At 44.5% G+C, this 25,663-nt stretch overlaps 1 protein-coding gene across 3 annotated transcripts in view; it reads right to left on the bottom strand.

Moving 5' to 3' along the window:
* PDS5B (PDS5 cohesin associated factor B) overlaps positions 1 to 25,663 on the bottom strand; it is a 234,946-nt gene that overhangs the window by 14,466 nt on the left and 194,817 nt on the right. For all 3 annotated transcript variants that reach the window (XR_013224069.1, XM_077298241.1, XM_077298242.1), the window contains exons 23-28: positions 22,691 to 22,827; positions 21,998 to 22,121; positions 20,863 to 21,067; positions 12,672 to 12,786; positions 3,558 to 3,690; positions 3,354 to 3,473 (exon numbers count right to left, since the gene is read on the bottom strand). Coding sequence is in view for 2 of the 3 variants with exons in the window: in XM_077298241.1 (XP_077154356.1) it covers positions 3,354 to 3,473; positions 3,558 to 3,690; positions 12,672 to 12,786; positions 20,863 to 21,067; positions 21,998 to 22,121; positions 22,691 to 22,827 (834 nt within the window). In the remaining variant the exon portion in view is untranslated. The remainder of the gene's footprint in view (positions 1 to 3,353; positions 3,474 to 3,557; positions 3,691 to 12,671; positions 12,787 to 20,862; positions 21,068 to 21,997; positions 22,122 to 22,690; positions 22,828 to 25,663) is intronic.

Genomic DNA, 25,663 nt, shown 5'->3' on the forward strand with positions numbered 1-25,663 from the left:
ATTGGCAGTGCAAAATCAACATCTCTCCTGACCATCAGTAGACTAGCTCCCCCCATACACACACCATCGGCCAAACCAGTTGATATCGGCGGCTTCAGGCAACATTAGTCTAATGTGTATGGAGGCTTAACACTTGATTTATTCACCTCAATATTTCAACTGTAAGATAGCAAGCAATGCGGGAATGGAGTATGACTAAGGTTAAGGGAGTTGCTGCTCTCTCGCATCCTCCAATTGTATGCAATTTGTCCAATGGTGGGGAGAGTGAAGACAGCGCTGACTGACAGCAGGAATTGTGTGATGTCCCCGGGAGAGCCTGTGCCAAAACTGCTGAAACGGCGCCGGAGGAGAGTATAGGTGTTATTATTTTACGAGTTGAAAAAATTGGGATTGAGAAAGGGTTGACCGAGTAGTGCACAACTTCTTTAAAGTGATGAGAATAAATTGCCTGATATAAAGGGATTGCTAAGGACTGCTTCCGGCATAAAAATATATGTGCTGATTTGGTAGCCAGGTATATGAAGTGATGGACTTATCTTTGTTCACATCAGCATAGAAGGACTTGCATATTTTATGATGAATTGAGGAGAAAGATGGCTTTTTGGGGAATTTGGCTCCCTTGTCCAGAAAAGAACATTAATTCTGGCATGGTGGCATGCCAGCTAAGGTACAACACAGACATTTAGAGACTTTGGATGGAAGACTGACCCTAGAAGAGAATTTCCCAGTAAAGAAGGGATGATAAAAAAAAGTTACTTAATATAACTGGGTGGGATACCTAGGTGAATCAAATCCATTGCAAGAAAAACATTAAGACAAATTCTGCTTGATATGTAGAAAAAGAGAAGGAAGAAAATGAATCGATGTTCATTGAAGACCTGAGCACCCAATACCACTACTAGAGTATCTAGAGCTGAGGACTGAAATTAACTACACTGGATTTAATGGAGTCTGAACAATCTGACACAAATCTGCACTGATGTGAATCCCTGCTTCATGTTTTAGGTAGTCGAGTACTTGGTATTGATTGTTACAGTCCCAACCAGGCTGTAAGATTCTGACCATCAGATTGTAGTCGGTCCACCACCTATGTAAAAAACAGAACCAACCACAGCTTCAGTAAAAATAACCTAACCTTTGTCACCCTGTAGATGATGAATTGCTGTTCAAGAGCCACAAACTGACTAGAAAAGAATATTTATGTGGTCAAAAAAATAACTGGATTTATTTTGCTAAGTAGAATGACACATAAAATAAAAAGATGGGAGTAGGATGAAGGGAAAGGTCTTCGGAAGGAAGAATGTTCCTCTGAACTGTGGCAAAATATTAGTTTGCTCATGTTCAGCAGCAGTTGAACAGATAGGGAAATCCGAAGATCCCTAGATTAGCAGACTAATGGAATGCGATGATTTGAAGCCCACGAATGGAAATAAATGAAATACACCATTGTATAAGCGTGTATTCGCCACTCTGTAGTATTGCGGACAATGCAAATAGGTGGACAGCAACTTGAAGATGGCCTGGTAAGATGATAAGGCCAAGAACTTAAACCAGGAGAAGGATAGAAAGGTTTGAAAGCATCCACAAGCAGTCTCCTGTGGAAGACAAGAAACAAATCGTTCCTTGAGTGAGAACAGAGTGAAATATCCGGGGCAAAATAAAAAGCCTGGATGGATCAGACAGTAAAAGGAGGTCAGGAAATACAAGAAAATTATTTTCCATGAGTAGTTGAAGATATTAAAGGACAAGGTGCCCCCCAAAAGAAGATCCTTCATCTTTATCTAAGAGCAGCTCTCTGACGAAGTCTGCCAAGATCTCGACAAGAGGACGCAGATTATTTAAGGACACAGCTGTTAAACAGCATGTATGCAAGTACTTAATTGTAAAGTGCTGCGGAATATATTGGTGCTATATAAATAAAAAAATATTATAAAATTATTATTCAGTACTTGGATAAGAATACAGTAATTAACCAGAGCCAGCATAAGTTTGTAGCAAACAAGTCATGCCAGACTAATCTAATTTCCTTCTATGATGGAATCACTGACTGGGTGGATCAGGGAAGTGCGGTAGGTATAGTAAATCTTGACTTCATCAAAGCATTTGACAAAGCATCTTATACTATTCTAATTGAGAAAATGACCAAGTATGGGATTGACAAGGATGGATTCATAACTGGCTCAGTGATTGTAAGTGTGTTTTAAGTAGGGTACCTTGAGGCTCTGTCCTGGTCCCAGTATTGTTCAACATTTTTATAAATCATCTATATAAGGGAACTGAAGGTAAACTAATCAAATTTGCAAAGCTAGGAGGGATAGCTAACACTAGAGAAGACAAAAAAAGATTCACAACAATCTAGACAAGCTTGAACAATGGGCAGCAACTATTAGAATGGTATTTAGCAGGGAAAAATGCAAGATTCTACATCTGGGCAAGAAAAACGAAAATTACACCTACAGAATGGGAGGAATAGAACTAAGGGATAGCACGTGTGAAAAAGACTTGGATATACTAATAAATCACAGACTTAACATGAGTCAACATTGTGACGCAGCAGCAAAAAAAAAAAAGGCAAATACAGTTCTAGGATGTATTAAGAGAAGAATAGAGTCTAGATCATGTGTAATAACTATCCCCCTCTACTCCTCCTTGGTCAGGCCTCATCTGGAATAATGTGTACAGTTCTGGGCACCACATTTTAAAAAAGACATTGATAAACTGGAGCAAGTTCAGAGAAGAGCTACCATGATGGTGAGTGGACTGCAAACTATGTCCTACGAGGAACGGTTAAAGGTTCTGGGAATGTTTATCCTCATTTGCACATGGAAACACGAGAAGCAATGGAATGAAACTGAAAAACTTTTTGACAGTGAGGGTGAACAATGAGTGGAACAGGCTGCCACGAGAGGTGGTGAGTTCTCATTCAATGGAAGTCTTCAAACAGAGGCTGGTCAGACATCTGTCTGAGATGGTTTAGTGAATCCTGCATTGAGCAGGGGGTTGGACACAATGACCCAGGAGGTCCAGTCCAACTCTAACATTCTATGATTCTAGTTTGCAATGACTTCATCCATGGCTAAGACTTGAACCATATTGATCGAGCAGTAACCTGGATACATTGCTTGAATAAAGACGACTGAGTCCAACAATGACATGTATGTGAAAAAAAGTAAAATAAATCCTAATGCGTACAGGCCAATAGTAAGCTAAAAGAAATCTGTTGGGACACATGGGTGCGTGTGGGTTCATGAACATGCTGGATGTATCCGCGAACACACCACTGTATCTACAATTGATGTGCAGAAAAAAAATGTATTTATGTTTAAGGAGGACCTGAGTTTCTCAAAACATACCTTGTCTGGCTGTGTAAAATAACGTGCCGGTAATACTGGATCTTTAGGAGATTCTAAACTATAAGTTGTACTCTTAGAAATAATTATGTTCATTGCCACGTCACAAACTGTATATAGTTTCTGAAAAAAAAAGGAGAAAAAAGGCTTGTCACCAATTATGTCACTTCATATCTATTATCAAAATTTAATGAAATTTCTCTGCACCTCGTTCATTTTGGGGTCATCTGGAGCTTGTGCATCTTTTGTTTGCTTTATGTTTTCCACCATTTTCCTTATGAAAGCATGGCTGTTGTTCTCATTTTTTGACATTAAGATCTCCAGGATGAACCAAAGACATCTGTTAAGAAATGTGAGAGAGACACGGATGCATTAGGGTCCAAAAAGCCAGCGAGTACCCAAAAACAAAACAAATAATAAAAAAAAAACAACACCACATATACAGAGTAAATATTGGATGATTTTAGAAATACAATCAAACACTGTTTAGCAAAATCCTAGCTCTAAAGGTTCTAATTAGATCACCAGGCTCATCTTTCTCATCCACCTACTCCTCTACCTCTTTTTTGGAGTGCAAAGAGATGTCACCCTATCCATAGCGGATGCAGATGCCCTCCAAGCAAAAGGGGTAAGGACTAACTGGAGGTTGGATGATAAAAAAATAATTAATCTATCTACATATACTTTATCTGGGTTGGCATCTGGGTTATCACTTGTACCCACTACCAAGCTTGACAAGTTTTTGGGGTAAAAGAATCTATTGGAAAACTCAAATGGAGAAAATTTTTTGTTAATGGCAAAAAAATGTGTTTAAAAATATTAAAAAAATTAAAAAATATATAAAAGTTCAAATCACCCCCCCCCCTTTCGCCCCAATCAAAATAAAACAAACAAAAAAATCAAACATACACATATTTGGTATCGCCGCGTTCAGAATTGCCCGATCTATCAATAAAAAAAAGGATTAACCTGATCGCTAAACAGCGTAGTGAGAAAAAAAATCAAAATGCCAAAATTACGTTTTTTTTGTCACCGCGACATTGCATTAAAATGCAATAACGAGCGATGACAAGAACGTATATGCACAAAAGTGGTAATAAAAACATCAGCTTGGCATGCAAAAAAATAAGCCCTCACCCGTCCCCAGATCATGAAAAATAGAGACGCTATGGGTATCGGAAAATTGTGCAATTTTTTTTTTAAGCAAATTTTGGAATTTTTTTTTACCACTTAAATAAAAGAGAACCTAGAGATGTTTTGTGTCTATGAACTCGTAATGACCTGGAGAATCATAATGGCAGGTCAGTTTTAGCAATTAACCCCTTAGTGACGGAGCCAAATTTTTGAAATCTGACCAGTGTCATTTTATGTGGTAATAACTCTGGAACGCTTAAACAAATCCAAGTGATTTTGAGTTTGTTTTTTCGTGACACATTATACTTTATGATAATGGTAAATTTAGGTTGATATGTTTTGTGTTTAGTTATAATAAATATCAGAAATTTTAGAAAAATGTTAAAAAATTAGCAATTTTCAAACTTTGAATGATTATCCCTTTAATCCAGATGGTCATACCACAGCAAGACATTAATAAATAACATTTCACATATGTCGGCTTTACATCAGCACCATTTATAAAATGTTATTTTATTTTGTTAGCATTTTAGGAGGTTTAAAAATGTAGCAGCAATTTTTCATTTTTTCAAGGAAATTTACAAAATGTATTTTTTTAGGGACCTATCCAGGTTTGATGTGCCTTTAGGGGTCCCATATATTGGGAAAACCCCAAAAGTTATACCATTTTCAAAACAGCACCCCCTGACATATTGAAAACTGCTGTCAGGTAGTTTATTAACCCTTCAGGTGCTTTTCAGGAACTAATGCAAAGTGTTATGACAGAAATGAAAATTTGTATTTTTAGCACCTAAATGTCTATAACTTCTGAACAGATTACTACAGCTGTCAGACTCTGAGGCCGCTATTTGGTCGTGAATTGCCATGGCAAACATCAGGACCACTCAAAAATGAGCTAAGGGCACCAATTGGGATAAATAGGAAGCCCCCACACTCTGTTAACCATTTATAATGATGTAGTCACTATTGACAGCAGCATCTAAGGGGTTAGACAGATTTGGACGGTGCAAGCACTGATCATGGCTGATACAGCAAGTTGTCAGCTATAGTGGACAGCCGACAGATGCTGGATTGTCACCTGTATGGGGAGGCTATTCTCTTATATCTCAGGTCAGTTAAAAGGCGTATTGGCTGTCATTAAGGGGTTAATGAACCTAGCAAAAAAGCCAAACAAAAAACAAGTGTGGGATTGCACTTTTTTTGCAATTTCATCGCACTTGGGAGTTTTCTTTCCCGTTTTCGAGTATATGACATGCTAAAACCAATGGTATCTTTCAAAAGAACAACTCGTCCTGCAAAAAATAAGCCCTCACATGGCCATATTGACGGAAAAATAAAGTTATGGCTCTGGAAAGAAGGGGAGCAAAAAACTAAAAATGCTTTGGGGTGAAGGGGTTAAAAAAATTTGCGCCATACTCCGACACCCGTAGCGTCTCCATTTTTCGTGCTCTCTGGTTGGGTGAGGGCTTATTTTTTGGGAGACGAGCTGATGTTTTTAAATATACCGTTTTGGTGCAGATACGATCTTTTGACCGCCCGTAATTGCATTTTAAACATAATTCTGTCATTTTGACTTTTTTCTTGTTACACCGTTTAGCGATCAGGTTAATTCTTTTCTTATATTGATAGATCGGGCGATTCTGAATGTGGCGATACCAAATAAGTGTAGGTTTGATTTTTTTTATGGTTTTATTTTGAATGGGGCGAAAGGGGTTGATTTGAACTTTTATATTTTTAAACACTTTTTTTTTTATTTCTAACTTTTGGCATGCTTCAATAGTCTATGGGAGACTAGAAGCTGCTATAACCCAATCGCCTCTGCTACATACAGGCGATGATCGGATAAAACTGTATGTAGCAGAATTGCTGGAGACCTCTGGTTGTCATGCCAACCCATTGGTGACAAGTGACACGGGCACCGATGGGAGGGATTTTCGGCGTCCTTACCAGAAGCGTGTGTTAAATGCCGCTGTCAGTTTGACAGCGGCATTTAACGGGTTAACAGGTGAGGGTGGATTACGATTCCTCCGGCGGCTGTTAGCGGCATACATCAGCTGTTCAAAATATCTGACATGTGCCGAAAAGATGTGGGCTCAGCGCCGGAGCCAACAGTAAAGGAAGGGTGTCCGACATTGGCGTATTATTACGCCCGATGTCGGAAAGGGGTTAATGGAAAATTCTACCACCAGCTCAGGGGCACAGAAATGGGGAACCCCTGTGCCCCCACATATGCTAACTTTCTCCTGAGAGGATACTGTTGTGTTACGAGACGAGGACGTCAAGTGGTGTCCCTGAATACAATTCTGGGGGCGCTACATAGATGCCGTCCTTGTCCAATGGTCATAGGAGAAATACTCCTTTGAACAATTAGTGGCTTATTTAAACAACAACAGTCTCAGCCTTAGTTTTACAGAGACATAATTGCTTTTCTAGACATTTTAATCATGAAGGGAGTGGAAGGTTATCTCCACACCTCCATCTTTCACAAATCCACGGCATCTAATTTCCTGCTAAGGTGGAAAAGCCTTCACCCCACAAGCCTCAAGAAAGTGATCCCCAAGGGACAATTTTTAAGGCTCAGAAGAAACTGTTCTTCATTGAGGGAATTTGAGGCACAAGCTAATAGCCTGGGGAGATTTGCCCATAGAGGCTATCCACCACAAGTTACTGATGAAGGGTACCGACTTGCCTTAATTAGTACAGAAATTCTCTCCCCTAAAACAAAAGATACCTCTAAAGATATTACCAGATTGATTGCGACTTATGATGATCAAAATTCTAAAACTTTAAACATCTTGAGTAAACATTGGGACATTTTGCAAGCACATATGAATATCTCTGAATTTATTTGTCCTACACTCAAGTTACATGCAGGAGAGGGAGATCAGTAGGGGATTATGTTAGGCTACGTTCACATTTGTGTTGTTCGCAGCACCGTCGGCGCCGCAACGCAAACAAAAACGCAGCAAAACGCATGCACAACGCTGCGTTTTGCGCCGCATGAGTCCTTTTTTTCATTGATTTTGGACGCAGCAAAAATGCAAGTTGCTGCGTCCTCTGCGCCCGGACGTGGGCGCCGCAGGGATGCATGCGGCGCAAAACGCAAGTGCGACGCATGTCCATGCGCCCCCCATGTTAAATATAGGGGCGCATGACGAATGCGGCGACGCTGCGGCGCCGACCGCAAATGTGAACGTAGCCTTATGCATAGCCATTATACTACCCAAAAATCAGCGGGCACTTGACTCGATTGGAGAGAATTGGGCACTTTCAAGTGCGGTACTTGCAGTTTCTGTTGCTACATCAATGTTTCAAAAACTTTTTCGAGTGTGGTAATTGGGAGAACCTACAACAATAGGGACTTCGCAAATTGTAAAACGAAAGGGGTCATATACTTATGTACATGTCCTATGAATTACATGGGCAATACTAAAAGACGGGTAAGGATAGGTGAACACTTTGGCAACATTAATCATAGGAGGGATACTAATTTAGCACGCAACATAGTCAATAAACACCATTTAATTTAGGGTGATTGAGGTAATATCACAATCTAAGAGACTGGGTGATTGGGATAAAAAAAAATTATCCAAAGAGAACTCAGATGGATATTCTGGCTGGAATCGATGAGTCCAGGGGGAATAAATGAGCAAGTCAGCTTCACTCGATACATATCATAGGTGTTGATAATTTAACCCATTGTACAGTTAATATCAGAGTGTATCGGTCCAGGTAGACCACGTCATTTATTATTTTTTGTCCTTGATTGGGGGAATAATTACATATGTTCAGTGGACCTTTTCTGACAATCCTCCAGCTATACCTTTATTGGTAGTCTTAGCATATGGATCCTTTAATCTAGTGTCTGTGGATGTTACCTATCTGTGCCTTAATAATGGACGCTTTTCTGTCCCCTTTTAACACTTTCCAGGGTGGGGCAAGTTAGTGTCCCACCCTTGATATGTGCTATAGGGGTGCTATAGGGCCGCCATATGATGAGGGTGCTTTTGCGTCCCACCTTTGATCGTTTTCATCTCCGGCAAAGCCTGATGCATGGTGGAGCGCACTTGCGTTCCACATCGTGATATGCGTCACTTTCGGTGGTGCGGGCATTATGGTGTAGCGTATTTGTGTTCCACCACCCGAGAAACATCACTTCCGGTGGGGCAACTTTTTGTGGAGCATTCCATTGCCTACTAGACGACACTTCCGGTGATGCAATATGGGGAAGTGCGAACCTCCACTTGAGATCTGTGATTATTTCCAGTAAGAAACTGGTGGGACAATTTAAAAAGGACCCAGGCATGCTGAAACACATGCAGCGTTCCACTATGATGCATGCAGTCTGGATGGCAGCAGTTTAACACTGCTTCTTTACCCAAAATACATCCCCTGATAAACCCCTTCTGGATAATTAAGGGGAGAAACTCGTCAGGATGGGGTACTCTACTATAAGTTCAGTCTTTATATTTCTACCTTAGGATATGGGTTTATGTTACCTGTATCCATAATGTACATAATGTGGAATATTTTTGACAAGAGAGGTCTTTGAAAATTGGTGTGAATGGTGGAAAAAAACACCAAGTCAAACATCCAAAGACCTGAAGTCCAACCTGGAACAGTCTGGGGTCATGGTTTCAACAAGTACCCTAAGCCACACTCTAAACCAAGCAGAGCTTTATGGGCGAAGGCCAAGGAAGAAACCATTGCTGAAAAGACAAAAAAAAGAAACGAGTGATCTTTGCTTAAGACTACCTTGACAAACCAAAATCCTTCTGGAAATATATTCTGTGGACAAATGGAAAAAATACTGCATTTTTGGCAATGCAAAGCAACAGTTTGTTTACAGATGACGCAATGAAGCTTATAAGGAAAAGAACACCCCACCGACAGTTAAGTATGATGGAGGATCCACAGTGCTGTGGGTTTGCTTTGCTGTGTCCGGTAGTGGAGGCCTTGACTGTATCACAGGATTCATGAAATCAGACAAATATCAAAAGATTTTAGAGCTAAATGCACTCAAAACCAGTGCAAGAAAACTTGGTTTGAGTCGAAAATCATGGGTCCTCCAGCAAGACAATGACCCAAAGCACACATCCACAAACATACAGGAATGGTTGAAAAAAAAAAATGGACTGTTTTACAATGTCCAGCAATGAGACTTGACCTCAATCTCATTGAAAATCTTTGGGGTGAGCTGAAATCTGCCATTGGGAAAAAGAACCCTGCAAATATTCAAGAGCTTGAGCAAAGGAAACAAATGAAGAGTGGGAGAAAATACCAGCTTAGAAGTGCAAGAAGCTTATAGATGGCTACAAGAAACATTTGCAAGCTGTCATCAATACTAAAGGGTGTGCAACCAGGTATTACAGTATATTGAGAATTTTCAGCACATTTTTTATGCTGAAAAAGCCCCCCTCGGCTTATACTCGAGCAGCGGGACACAAGAGGCAGGAGCTGGCTGTAGCGGCTAAATTCTGTGCCCGCTGCTAAAGGGAAATGAATATTCACTGTACTGCCAGTTATTACTCATTTCTCTTTAATAGCGGGCACAGTCGTCGCAGCCGCCGGCTTCCTGCAGCTGCGATCACGGGTGCCCACTACTTAAAGGAATGAATATTCACTGTCCACTCCCATGTGCGTGGGCCGATGCAGGAAGCCGGCAGCTGCTGCTCATGTGCCCGCTATTAATGAGAAATGAATACTTACTGCTCTCCACGCACATAGTCCCGGCGTGGAGAGCAGAGAACATTACGTCATTGCCATGCGCTGCTTACAAGCATAAATCAGCTGCTGACATCAGAACAAGATGCTATGAGGGCGCAATTTTTTTTTTTTTTTATGTTTTTCTGAACACCAGGATAGGGATGAGGGGGCTATGCACACCAGGATAGGGATGAGGCGGCAATGCACACCAGCATAGGGATGAGGCGGCCATGCACACCAGCATAGGGATGAGGTGTCCATGCAAACCAGGATAGGGATGAGGGGGCCATGCACACCAGGATAGGGATGAGGGGGCCATGCACACCAGGATAGGGATGAGGGAGCCATGCAAACCAGGATAGGGATGGGGGGCCATGCATACCAGTATAGGGATGAGGGAGCCATACAGACCAGGATAGGGATGAGGGGGCCATGCACACCAGGATAGGGATGAGGGGGCCACGCACACCAGGATAGGGATGAGGGGGCCATGCACACCAGGATAGGGATGGGGGGCCATGCATACCAGTATAGGGATGAGGGAGCCATGCAGACCAGGATAGGGATGAGGGGGCCATGCACACCAGGATAGGGATGGGGGGCCATGCACACCAGGATAGGGATGAGGGGGCCATGCAGACCAGTATAGGGATGAGGGGGCCATGCATACCAGGATAGGGATGAGGGAGCCATGCAGACCAGGATAGGGATGAGGGGGCCATGCACACCAGGATAGGGATGGGGGGCCATGCACACCAGGATAGGGATGGGGGGCCATGCACACCAGGATAGGGATGAGGGGGCCATGCAGACCAGTATAGGGATGAGGGGGCCATGCATACCAGGATAGGGATGAGGGGGCCATGCAAACCAGGATAGGGATGAGGGGGCCATGCATACCAGGATAGGGATGAGGGGGCCATGCATACCAGGATAGGGATGAGGGGGCCATGCATACCAGGATAGGGATGATCGTAAGCACTTTATTTGGGTGTTGGTGGTGGCTTATTTTTTATTTTAGAAAAGTTGTATATTTAGCAAAATCAATTCACATAAATCCATCAAAATGGCATCCAGCAGACCACCTTTTAAAGGAAATCTGTTACCCCCAAAAATAGAAGGTGAGCGAAGCCCACCGGCATCAGGGGCTTATCTACAGCATTCTGTAATGCTGTAGTTAAGCACCCGATGTAATGTGAAAGATGAGAAAAAGAGGTTAGAATATACCCACCCAGGGGCAGTCCCGCAGAAGTCAGTCCGATGGGTGTCGCGGTCCGGGGCCTCCCATCTTCTTACAATGACGTCCTCTTCATGCTGCGGGCGTACTTTGTCTGCCCTGTTGAGGGCAGAGCAAAGTACTGCAGTGCGCAGGAGGCGGGAAAGGTCAGAGAGCCCAGCGCCTGCGCACTGCAGTACTTTGCTCTGCCCTCAACAGGGCAGACAAGGTACGCCTGCGCCGGAGCGTGAAGACAAGAAGAGGACGTCATCCTATGAGGATGGGAGGCCCCAGACCGGACCACGACGCCCATCGTATCGGACCGCCCGCCCAGGTGAGTATAATCTAACCTCTTTTTCTCATCTTTGAGGATACATTAGGGGCTTATCTACAGCATTTCAGTACAGCATTGCTGTAGATAAGCCCCTGATGCTGGTGGGCTTAATTTTGGGGGTGACAGGTTCCCTTTAAGCTGGATTTGTCTGGGCTGTATAGGGCATGAAAAAAAAAAAACCAAACATCTCTGTCCCTGACAGTCTTCAACTGCTTCCTTATGTACCCACTCTGGCTTCTGTCTCCTCTACACAAGTGCCGGTTGGGCTTCAGCACTGTGACCATGCACGGTCACATGGGACGGCAAACAATGTCAAAGCCATTTATTATGCTTTGGGGTTGGAAGACCTTAAAGCATAATTTACTTTTTTTTTTACTGCAATCAGGGTACTTTCAATTTGCATTGAGAATTTTTCGCTTCAATTAGAAATTTGGCAGATGTGCTGACCTCTAGTTACAGCTGTAATAATAATCGACAGAATTAAAGCGAACACTTCATTTATACCACACAGCATGCTGCCGTACATCACTGTGAAACCTCTTTCAGACCTCTGGGTTTTTTGTACGAGAGGAAATTAAAAAAAAAAGAATTTTTCAGTGTGCTCAATCCTATGTTCAACCATTTTTGGTCCGTTTGTTTGAATTTTGATCAGTGAGGCAGCAGAGTGCTATACATTAGTTTTAGAATCCATTCAGTTTTATTTTTTGCGGACAATGGTCAGATAAAGGTCTATAATAATGGACACGTGTGAACATGCCCCGAGGCTATAATCGGTATGTGTTTTATCTGTGAAAACCATGAACAGAACAATGAATGAATGAGACAATCAACTACGCACATACTTGTCAGTAAAAACGGAAGTGATGCATCTGTGCTACAGGTAGTTTAATTCAGATAGTAGCTGCCATGTAAATCATTATTGCACACTTACTCTTTAATATCTTTCAGTTGTTCTATATCTTGGATTTTCACATAGTCCGGGTCATGTGCGAGAAGATGAATTGTGTATGGAACAACATATTCAGGCAGGAGAGACAGCAGCTTTTCTGGGGAAAGTAATTGTGGTGTTATTTTTAGTATGGTAACAAAACTGTGCATGGCTTTAAACAATGTGTTCAATATAACAGGAAATTTAGCAGCAAGTCCCACTTATTTCCTGCCAGTCACCCATTGTTACTTTACATTAAATCAGGAACAAACACATCAGCTACCTTTATGGCTCTAGTATATTCAACTTTGTTTTCAGGCTAAACGGTGTCTAGGATATATTATTTAAAGGTAATATGTCAGCAGGTTCTTGCTATGTAATCTCAAAGCAGCATGGTGTAGGCTCAGAGACCCTGATTTCAGAGATGTGTCACTTAGTGGCTGTGTTTTCAATAACATCAGTTTTTCCATCAGGAGATTAATTACTACAGGACCAGCTGCCTACTGCCTCCTAGTCCAACCAAACTCCCAGCACTGATTAGCAGCTGTCGCTATACAGTGTACACAGAAAGCTGCCAATCAGTTGTGTGCGCAGGGTTATACACAGCTCAGCATTGTGAGCTCTGCTAAATCTGCAGCAGGTTGTATCACAACTGCTGCACCCAATGAAATAAGTGACACATGGCTGGATTCAGGTTTTCTCCCTACATCATGCAGCTGTCAGATTACATAGAACAACCTGGTGACAGATTCCTTTTCATTTCTGCCTCTTATTCATGATGAATACAATTTTTTTTTTTAAAGTTCAGGTTACTAGGGAAATAAAACAAAAAAAATGTCTTATCCCTTATGTGCCCAATGAACTCATCACTGCTACACAGTAAAACACTACAGAGGATCTTAAACTCATACACTGTATAGGCGAGATTGGTGAGGGCAGCGTACTTGGTACTTCCTCTGATGAACTCATGGCATGTGCAGTAAATTTTTCTTTTTTTTTTAAATCAGGCTGAATATATATATATATATATATATATATATATATATATATATATATATATATATATATATATATATATATATATACATACATACACATACATACATACACACACACACTGCTTAAAAGAAATAAAGGGAACACTAAAATAGGGATTTTTGTGTACCCACCGTAAAATCCCTTTCTCCGAGCCATCCACTGGGGGACACAGACCGTGGGTGTATGCTGCTGCCACTAGGAGGCTGACACTAAGTGATACAAAGAAAGTTAGCTCCTCCCCTGCAGTATACATTTTCCTGCTGGCTCTCAGAGAACCAGTTCAGTGCAAAAGCAGTAAGAGATCAATAACATATGAGGGTATAGCAGGTCACATTATATATGAGAGTATAGCATATCAAGTTATAAAACAAGCATAAGCTAATAACAGGGTGGGATCTGTGTCCCCCAATGAATGGCTCTGAGAAAAGGATTTTACGGTGAGTACACAAAAATCCCTATTTCTCCTTCGCCTCATTGGGTGACACAGACCGTGGGACGTCCCAAAGCAGTCCCTGGGTGGGGACAACATCAGATCAGGTCCTGTGTAACAACTACTAACAAGTGCACCACCACAGCCTGCAGAGTCCGCCTGCCCAGACTCACATCTGCGGAAGTCTGGGAATTATAGTACTTCAAGAATGCATGTGGACTGGACGAGCCCGCAAGCTTGCAGGCGTGCTTTGCCGATGCCTGCTGCCTAGAATCCAAGAAACCTCGATAGACAGGGAGAAAGGCTGACATCTAACATGGAAGGACTCCTGGATGGTGTAACGAATCGACCTGGCTAACATGGCCGATGAAACGGCTAAACCCTTCCTGTAACCGTCAGGAAGCCTTCCTCTTACCGTCAGGAAGCCCAAATAAAGTGTCCAACCTTCGGAAGGACGCTGTCCTCGATACATACCTACTCAGAGCACTCACTTCATCCAGAATATGGAGAACCAATTCCGTTTTGTGGACTGGTGCCGAAAGAGATGAGGGAAGAACGATGCCCTTATAACAGTGGGAATACAATACCACCTTGGTAACAAGGGACGGGGATGGCCTGAGGACAACCTTGCCTTCATAGCAATAAGGGAAAAAGTCTGAAAGAACATAGCGGCTAGCTTCAAAGACTCGTCAGGACGACGAGATCGCAGAGAAAAAACGGTGACTTTTCTTAAAGGGAACCTGTCACCCCCAAAATCGATGGTGAGGTAAGCTCACCGTCATCAGGGGCTTATCTACAGCATTCTGTAATGCTGTAGATAAGCCGCCGATGTTACCTGAAAGAGGAGAAAAAGACATTAGATTATACTCACCCAGGGGCGGTCCTGCTCCGATGGGTGTCTCAGGTCCGGTACAGCGCCTCCCATCTTCATTCCATGACGTCCTCTTCTGGTCTTCACGCCGTGGCTCCGGCGCAGGCGTACTTTGTCTGCCCTGTTGAGGGCAGAGCAAAGTACTGCAGTGCGCAGGCACCAGAAAGGTCAGAGAGGCCCGGCGCCTGCGCACTACAGTACTTTGCTCTGCCCTCAACAGGGCAAGACAAAGAACGCCTGCACCGGAGCTGCCGCGTGAAGACCAGAAGAGGACGTCATGGAATGAAGATAGGAAGCGCCGTAGAGGACCTGAGACGCCCATCGTACCGGACCGCAGCGGGACCGCCCCTGGGTGAGTATAATATAACCTCTTTTTCTCCTCTTTCAGGTAACATCGGGGGCTTATCTACAGCATTATAGAATGCTGTAGATATGCCCCTGATGACGGTGGGCTTACCTCATCATCGATTTTGGGGGTGACAGGTTCCCTTTAATAGTAAAGTCTGTCCGGATCAAAAGGAGTCTACTGTAAGACTCCCAGGACCATTAAAGGTCCCAAAGATCTAACGGTATGTGATAGGGAAGGACCACATGTGAAAACTCCCTGCGAGGAAGTCCCTACTTGCAGTTTTGTGGCAATAAGACGGAAAAATACTAGTTCCGCAAATGAAAAACCTGACGTGGTCAGTGCGGATCTCCCAGGAACACGGGGACACTTTCTGCTTCCGAAAGGCTCTCGGAAGTAGTGGAAGAGGGGTTATGGAAACTGGTACCACGGAAGAACCAGAGCATGCACTGCGATGGCTTTTGGATCTCGAAGCCGAACCATGAACTGGAGTACATTGGCGTTCAGTCTGGACACCATCCGATCTACATCTGGAGTGAAGTGAAGTGAAGGCAGATCTGATGGAAGACTTCCGGGTGAAGTTCCAACTCACTTGAGGCGTGACCCTGACGGCGTCTGCCACCCAGAGATCTACTCCTGGGATGTGTAGTGCCAAGATCACCGAATAATAGATCCCGGCCCATCAGAGAATGTGAGGTACCTCGGCCATGGCGCCTGACTGTGGGTACCTTCTAGATGATTGACGTATGGCACAGGCGAAGCATTATCCGATTGAATTCGGATGGGGCGACCAGCCAGAAGACAGTGGACCTGCTGTAGGACTAGCCGAACCGTTTGGATCCCCAGAACAATGATTGGGAGAAGAAGACTGGCATCGGTAGTCACTAATAACCATTGAACCAGGAGAAAGGATCTCCCCTGGATGAGGAAGGAGCTCAGGGACTACCCTTTAAAAGCCTGTCTGACCTGCAGAAAATGAGAGGAGCGAAGGAAACTGCTTCCATTGCAGTCACCATTTTTCCTAAGAACCCTCCTAGCAAATCGAATGGAATGAGGGGACGAGTGATCAAATGCGCGAGCTCCCTGTGGAAGGGCCACGACCTTGTCTCAAGGGAGAATAACCAACCTTCTGGAAATGTCCAGGATCATCTTCAAAAAGCATATCTGTTGGGCTGGAAATGAGGTAAACTTGTCTAAGTTTAGCTGCCAGCCCAGGTGATAGAGGGTATCGCAAGAGATATAGATGACTCAGCGCAGTCCTGGAAGAGCAGCTAGAAAGTCGACCAGATAGGGCAGGATGACCACGCCTCTAGGGTGCAAGAGGAACATGACAGCCGCCATAACCCTTGCGAACACTCTGGGTGTGGTAACAAAGCCGAAAGGCAAGGTCGTGACTTAAAAATGCTGTTCGCGAATGGAAAAGCGAAGGAATTTTTGAAGAGGGGAAAAATAGGAATGTGAAGGTAAGCATCCAAGTCGATGGATGCCAGAAACTCCACCTTTTTCCGTTGACGTAATGGCTGAGCGGAGGAGCTCCATCCGAAGGAGGACCTTGTCAAGCTTGTTAGACGTTTGGGGTCCAGGTTCGGTCTTACTTTTCAGTCCCCTTTTTGGAACCAAGATCCTTAAGATCTAGACTGTCCTGGACAACCCTTCCACTGCTGGTTGGGTCTATAAGAAACATGCGATCCTTTGTTCCTGCGTAGGGAACGCCCCCAACTTCTCACCGAATAACTGACCACTCTGGTAAGGGAGTGATGTCAGAGGCTTTTTGAACGCAGAGTACGCTTCCATTCTCTGAGCTATAATGCCCTACTGAGTGTAATGGCATTTGCTGTTAACAACGCCGGCCAACTAGCCGCATCCAAGAAGTGTGAACCACAGTCTCCCGCTCAAGAGATTTGAATGGCCAGCTGTAATGTCTACAGAAAAAGGTTACTGTTGTGAATCAAAGTAGTTAAGGTCTCCGACCAGGAAACCATTGCTCTAGCAACCCATGCGGCGGCTAATGGAGGGTAGAGCCCTGAACCCGAGGCCGCAAGACAGAACAAACTACATTTGCTATCTGATAGTCCGTGGTATTTTTAATTGATGACCCATCGGGCAGGGATACTGGTAGGTATACCACAGGAGATTCTACCCGGTTAATCTGCCAAGTGGCAGAATGCACGGTCAGCAGGTCAGGAAAAATCCGTCTCTTGCTATCGCCGCTCTCTTTTGATGGTGCAGAGTTAAAAATGATGAACCCTCGATCCACCATCCTCTTAACAGGGAAGTGGAGAGGGATCATCTGCCTTCTTGCATCATCTGCTAAATAGTGGTGATGCGGAGGGGGGTGCTCGGACACCAAAAAGGGTGCCTCTGTACATCCACAGAGTTCAGGTCCCCGTGTGGACAGGGTTGGTTGTCCGGCGTTAGGCCTGGCTGCAGGAGGATACATGGAGGCGACACTCCATGTGCTCGTCTGTTGATGGTGTGGGGAGATCGGTGCCCTTTAAAGGACCAGACGCCCCTAAAAATCAGACCAGGCATGGCATCCCACATCATAGGGGGTATACGTGGAGGGGGACACCCCACGTGTTTGCATATTGGCTGAAAAAGGATACTGCGCTTGAAGAGGCTTCTGTCCAGTGAATCGCTTATAAGGACGCTCCCTCCTTATGAGTGACGCTGCATGATCTAGAGCTGAACCGGAGTCCTTGTCAATCTACAGAGATCGTTTTATGATATAAATAGTCGAATCCATCCTTTTCTGAAGCTCTGGCGAGTCCAGATCCAAGGCAATATCTGATCCATATTCAGAGTTTTGTTCTCAGCAAATCATTGGTGAGGGATCAGGAAATGAAGTTTCCGTTTTCTAGACGCCTGTACATTTATAGACGTCTGTACGTTTCTAGAATACTTGCGGCCCCTGCTAGCCGACGGCTCCCATGTAGGAGAGGGACCATCTATATCGGTCCTGCAAGCACTCCGAGCCACAGAGGGTTCATTCTCTTGGTCAGAGAAGCCATGGATTGCGGCAGTGACAAAGCCCACTCAGGGGAACTAGGTACTCTGGGATAAGCGGCAGAGGGCTCCTGAGCTTATTTAGGGTGACCAGCTACGGACTGGTCATGTGCCTTTAAGACAAGTGAAGATTAGTCATGAGCCTTTAAGACCAGGGAATGCTGGTCATGAGCCTTTAAGACCAGGGAATGCTGGTCAAGTACCTTTAAGACCAGGGAATGCGGGTCATGTGCCTTTAAGACCAGGGAATGCGGGTCATGTGCCTTTAAGACCAGGGACTACTGGTCATGTGCCTTTAAGACCAGGGACTACTGGTCATGTGCCTTTAAGACCAGGGACTACTGGTCATGTGGCTTTAAGACCAGGGACTACTGGTCATGTGCCTTTAAGACAAGTGAAGATTAGTCATGAGCCTTTAAGACCAGGGAATACTGGTTCTGTGCCTTTAAGACCAGGGAATGCTGGTCAAGTACCTTTAAGACCAGGGAATGCGGGTCATGTGCCTTTAAGACCAGGGAATACTGGTCATGTGCCTTTAAGACCAGGGAATACTGGTCATGCGCCTTTAAGACCAGGGAATTGCTGGTCAAGTGCCTTAAGACCAGGGAATACTGGTAATGTGCCTTTAAGACCAGGAAATACTGGTCGTGCGCCTTTAAGTACAGGGGGAGGGTGCAGGGGAAGAGAGAGCAGTACTTCCTTACCAGGGTACTGATGTTGCAGCATAGTTGTGCCCTTTTAATGCAAAACCGTCGCCACTGTGTGAGCCGGCCAGGTGGTCCAAGATGGCCACTGAGAGTTGCAGAGGTGGAAAAGTCTTGCAGGGAGCGAGAGGCACCAATTTGGGGGGCGGAGCCACAGACGCGATCTGGGCGAAGCCTCGTGACTTCCATGAATAGGCCCAAACCTGGCCTAAATTTCTGCAGCTGGTGGGAGCAATACCAAGGGTAGAAGTGAGGGGCGCGTTGAAGTGGCCGAGAAAAACTAGTGCTCCCGTGCCAGGCAAGAAGTGCCAGAAAAGGGGGTGGAGCCTCCTTAGCGCACCATAATGTAGGTGTGGCTTCCGGGATGCGGCCTACACATCGGCCGAAGCCGGGGGCTAAATTTCTGCAGCCGGCCAGAGCGTTACCTCAGGGAGGGGGGGCCACAGGGAAGCCATGGCTGAGGCTGCCTGTCAGCATGTGAATATCCCACTGCAGAGGCCCATCGCCGACAGGATCCACTCACCATCGGTGCGCGTCCCGGCATGGAGCCAACGCGAGACGCGCACCGATGAGGAAAGCACGCAAACTCTATTGTTCTGCTGCAGGTCAGGTATTGCAGAGTGGACGGTGCAGGGATAAAGGGGTAACCCTCAATCCACCATCCCTTTGTTAGGGAGGTGGAGAGGAACCGTCCGCCTCTTTGTGCCATCCGCTTTAACAGTGGTGGTACAGTGGTGGCTGCTCGGACGCCAAAGACAGAGTGCCTCTGCACCCAGGGCCAGTTGTCCGGCATTAGGCCTGGCTGCAGAAGAGGATAAGTGGAGGCGACACTCCATGTGCTCGTCTGTTGATGGTGAAGGGAGACCGGTGCGCCCTTGAAGGGACCCGTTGCCCCTAAAAATCAGCTCAGGCATAGCATTCCACGTCGAAGGAGAGGATACGGAGAGGCGACACTCTTCGTGCTCGCCTGTTGATGGTTCGGGGAGATCGGAGGCTTGAAAGGATCCGTCACCCCTTCGTTGTAAAAAGTAAAATCAAAAATGTAAAAGGTAAAAATAAAATAATAGTTTTGGGTCTGAATAGCAGACCCGTCCGTGAGTCTCCTACGCACTCCAAGCAAGAACTGGTTAGATGAGAGCCAGCAGGAGGGTGTATACAGCAGGGGAGGAGAGAACTTCCTTTGTATCACTTAGTGTCAGCCTCCTAGTGGCAGCAGCATACACCCACGGTCTGTGTCCCCAATGAGGCGAAAGAGAAATACCACATCCTAGATATCTCTGAATGAAATATTCCAATTACAAATTTTTATTCTTGGATAGAGGAATATCTTCAGAACAATAAAACATAATTATCAAAGTAAATCAAAATGAATATCCCATGGAGGTCTGGAGTTGGAATAATACTCAAAATCAAAGAGGAAAATCTAATTACAGGCTTATATTATATATGCCGCCTGCCTGCCAACTCTGGGGTGTGAGATGTGTGTGGCATTTCAACTCTGCAAAGCTCAGCTCATGGACTACAGTGGAGTTGGTACTGAAGAAACGAGAGCGGACCATTGCTTCTTATCCGATACAACCTCCTTAGCACCCAGGACACCAAGTTCAATTAATTATGAGAAATTTAATATGAGCCAGAAAAATATCTGGAGTCCCTTTCTTGATGCTTTTCACAATAATAAGTGAGCACTATGGAATATTCGGTAGGAGTACAGTGAATGGAAATGTGACTGTTACGGATAACACATAGGCCCGGCTCCCAGGTGAGCGCTACGGAGGATGGCATGAGGCATTACTTACCGCTGACGGCAGCGTGCTGCTTCAGATACTCCCTCCGTACGTTAATATTCTTCAACAGGCACTGCCTGGCATGTGCCCTTCTCTCTTTCACGGGATCTTTTGCACAAAGGGCACAAATTGCCATATATTCAAGTGGAAGCCTCAATCTAGATAAACCTTTGTGTAGCTTTTGTGCAAACAGCTGTCTGACTTGGTAACACTCATCCTAAGAACCAGGAGAAAACACAATGATAAATAGAGCCCATAGAGGACCTTATACTATAAAACTGCCTTACGCATTAATAATAATCTCTCTATTTATATAGAGCCAACATATTCCGTAGTGCTTTACAGTTTGCAGACATTATCATCGCTGTCCCTGATGGGGCTCAATCTAAATTCCCTATCAGTATGTCTTTGGGAGGTCAGACAGAAGCGGACCGCTATCTATTGTGTGGGTCTCAAACTACAGATGTGGAAGAAGAGGGAGAAGGACCAACCATGTGGTTCTTTGTTTGCAGCAGCGCTAAGTTTCTACCCTAGGATTTACGTTTCGGCTCATCTCCATAGCCGCCACTGAAAGCATTACTAATCCACAAAGCAGGTCTTTGTGGGAACTTTACCAATGGTTTGCTAAGGTGTAAGCCAACTTTAGAGTGTAGAAGTGGAGTGGCATATTTTAGAAACCTTGCAGCTCCCACGTACACACACATTATACATCACATACGTGAGTAGCAGACACACAGCAGGGAGGGTGCACAGTGCACCTCCTCACAGAGACACCACAGACACAAGTACTGTGCTCCGAATATCACTTTTACTGTATGTATTACTGAGATTAATAGAATAGTGTTTGGCCCAGCACTTCACTATAGATTTACTGACAGCAAAGAAGCTTCTTTTATACTGCCACTCTTGCCTTCACAAATGGCAGAAATAATAGAGAAACACGAACAACCCATTAATAAACCAATGGGAGAGCATTCAAAGTGGTTCCATAGTAATGGTGGTGGTCATGGCTTGGTAATAAAGGAAATCTATGGCGCCAAAATGAACAGTCTCTTTTTATAAGAAGCAACTTCATAGTTTTTAAAAGTCCATCAAACAAATAGTTTAATAAGAATGTTGTCCTAAAAAAAAATAAAAAAATCCTTACATTGACCACGAGGGCGCACAGCTGATACTGCTCCAGGGTGATGATTTCATGGTAACATGGCTCCTGTGCTAGCTTCACAATCGCACTACCGGCTGCTAGTCGGAGCCGTGACATGTCCGGCTTACTGCATGGAAGAAAATATTAATAGTTATTTTAACTATAGATAAAAAAGGAACCGTTTACTACAAACATACTTAAAAGGTTTTTCAGCCCATTGATCTGTGATAGGATAAAATAATATAAGCAGTTGTTAATCACCCTGCCAGGGTCCAGAGCTGCCTCTCTGCCGCTGCTACAGTCTTTGTTGACAGGCTGCAGTAGTGACGTAACAACTACAGGGCACATTATAGCTGCAAGCAATCACTTGGCAGATCTACAAAGGCAGGGCCAATAAACTTAATGGCTGCAGCGTTGATGTGAACAGTCTGCCAACAAAAATATTGGAGGAGTAGCAGCAGCAGAGACGGCATGCTGAACCCGCGGACAGCGAGTAACAACTCCTCCTATTATTGCTACCTAGCACTGGCCAATAGGCTGAAAACACTATTCCTAGAAAACTACATTGAATAATACTTTACTGTGAACTCATATCATACGTATTATCATAAGAAAAAATGTTGTAAAGCTGTACAACTACTGCGAATTTGTGACTTTTTACAGATTGTCCCAATGTACTAACTTGTGACCATTTACCTCAGCTTTCCATGTTCGGTTAGATCTCCATCAGCATGTAAAATGGCTGTTAAAAGCCGCAATGTGGAGGTTCCAGATTTACTAAGGTTATTTTTCATTCCCAATAACCAGCGCACCATCATCTTAATTGCCTGAATCTAGATGAATGAAAACGAAAAATTCAGATTTTGTTTCTGTAATACATATAGTGTTATTTTATAACTTATCAATTGGAAATGAGTTATGGATGAAGTTATATAAGAGGGTTGATGCATTCTCTTGTTTGGAAGTAGAGGTGTTATTTTACTTGTGGGAAACCATGAATGAGAAGGGGTTGTCCAAGTATAGTAGAAAACCCCTTTAAGGCGAGCTTTACGTGTCTGTATGGCAGTGTGCATGGACCAGTTTCCAGACCAGTCGTTGGGACTCCTGAATGCCTATGAGTCTGTCTGTTCGGGACACGGGACTCACAACCAGTCTGGAAACCAAAAATGCAGATGTGTGAAGCCAGTTCAACTGTGTAGAAAATCTACATAGTGATTAGGCATATAAAACAGACCATTTACAATTAAAAGCATTGGATAGACGTTATAATTAGGGATGGGCGAACCTCTGGATGTTTGGGTCCGGCCGAAACGTTAAAAAAAAAAAGGTTCAGGTTCGGGTACCAGAACAGTACCCGGATCCAATTTACTTGAATGGGGGGCCCAAACATCCAGTGTTTGCTACGCTGTCATGTGCATGATGCGGCAATACTGGCGCTTTGCCAGGCTCTTCCCACTTGCCCTCTGGCGGTGGCAAGTGGGAAGTCTCATGGCGCAGCACTGAGCTCAGAGAGTTCACCGGGAGAATTGAAAAACTGCAACTGACTGTGCTCTCCAGTCTCTTTTGGGAGGACATTCTCTCCTTCACACGGTATTTCTCACGGTGATAGCGGTGATCTCACCACGGTCCCCACAGTTCAGGGCTGGGAACGCAGCAGTTCAGTCACCAGCGGGTCTCGGCCTGGATGGTCGCATCTTGCCACGTTGAAGACTATTTATCCCCAGACATGGATTACAGCATGGGACTGAACGACAGACAGGTGAGGGATATGGTTGTTTTTCATTTTTGTTTTATTACAGGAGATGAGGGATTGAGTATAACGGTGTTTGCTATTTTTTAATAAAAAAGTAAAAGTGTTGGGTTTTTATATTTCAAATAAAAGACTTTAATCTTGCTGTGTGTTTATTTACAATATAATTAAATGATTAGTAATAGATAGGTGTCTTATAGACGCCTGCCCATTAGTAATCCGTGGGCTTGATGACAACGGGCAATACAAAGGTGACATCAACCCCACAAATATGAACCCCACTTGCCACTGCCAGGGCAAGTGAGAAGAGCCGGGCAAAGCGCCAGAATCGGGACATCTAATAGAGTTAAGTTCGTGGTCCATACAAACACACGCCTTTTATTTTAAAATTATTTATTTACCGTATATACTCGAGTATAAGCTGAGATTTTCAGCCCATTTTTTAGGCTAAAAGTGCCCCTCTCGGCTTATACTCGAGTCATTGTCCCAGGGGGTCGGCGGGGGGACGGGGAGCTGCAGTTGTCACATCATACTCACCTGCTCCCGGCGCGGTCCCTGCTTCTCAGATTGTCTCTTGACGCCGGCAGCTTGTTCCTGTGTTCAGCGGTCACATGGTACTGCTCATTAAAGTAATGAATATAGAAACTACTCCACTCCAATAGGGGTGGAGCGCATATTCATTACTTTAATGATCAGTACCATGTGACCGCTGAACACAGGAACAAGCTGCCAGCATCAGAGACCATCGCATCAGAGAAGCAGGGACCGCGCCGGGAGCAGGTGAGTATGACAGGGGAGGGTGAGCCATGCAATATTTACCTGTCCACGTTCCACCGCCGGGGGCTTTGTCTTCTGAGTCCTCTGGCTGTGACGTTCAGGCCTGAACAGTCACTGCAGAGAACAGGAAGACACACCAGCGAACGGCGGTGGAACGGGTACAGGTGAATATCGCAAGTGTCGGGGGCCTGAGCGACGAGAGGTGAGTATGTCATTTTTTATTTTCGCAGCAGCAACATATGGGGCATAATATGCTATGGAGCATCTTATGGGGCCATCAACCTTTGTGCAGCATTATATGGGGCATAATATGCTATGGAGCATCTTATGGGGCCATCAACCTTTGTGCAGCATTATATGGGGCATAATCTATGGAGCATCTTATGGGGCCATCAACCTTTGTGCAGCATTATATGGGGCATAATATGCTATGGAGCATCTTATGGGGCCATCAACCTTTGTGCAGCATTAGATGGGGCATAATCTATGGAGCATCTAAGGCTGGTTTCACACTTGCGTTTTGATCCGCAGCGTTTTAGCGCTAAAAAACGCATGCGGTTTTTTTCCTATACTTAACATTAAAAACGCATGCGTTTTTACGCGTTTTCGGCAACGCATGCGTTTTTTGACGCGTGCGTCCAGTTGCAGAAATGCAACCTGTAGTAATTTCTAGCGGCGTTTTTTTGCCGCAAAAAAAACGCATGCGTTTATTCGCGGCAAAAAAATGCATTGCTGTCTATGTAAACGCATGCGTTTTTAAGCACATGCGTTTGGCTAAGTTCACATTAGCGTTGTGCGACGCAGCGTCGGGCGCTGCTGCATGCATCATGCGCCCCTATATTTAACATGGGGGCGCATGGACATGCGTTTTTTGACACATGCGTTTTTTGCGGCGCACGCGTCAGGGCGCACAGGACGCAGCAAGTTGCATTTTTTTTGCGTCCAACTTTCGGCAAAAAAGGACGCATGAGTCGCAAAACGCAGCGTTTTAGCGTGCGTTTTGTTGCGTTTTTGCTTGCGTTGTGCGTTGCGTTGCCGACGCTGCATCGCACAACGCAAATGTGAACGTAGCCTTTGCTTGCGTTAAAAACGCATGCGGTTTTATAGAAAAACACAAGAAAAAACAAAAAAACCCTAACCCT

This window comes from Ranitomeya variabilis, chromosome 3 (genome assembly GCF_051348905.1).
Source record: "Ranitomeya variabilis isolate aRanVar5 chromosome 3, aRanVar5.hap1, whole genome shotgun sequence".
Classification (NCBI taxonomy): Eukaryota; Metazoa; Chordata; class Amphibia; order Anura; family Dendrobatidae; genus Ranitomeya; species Ranitomeya variabilis.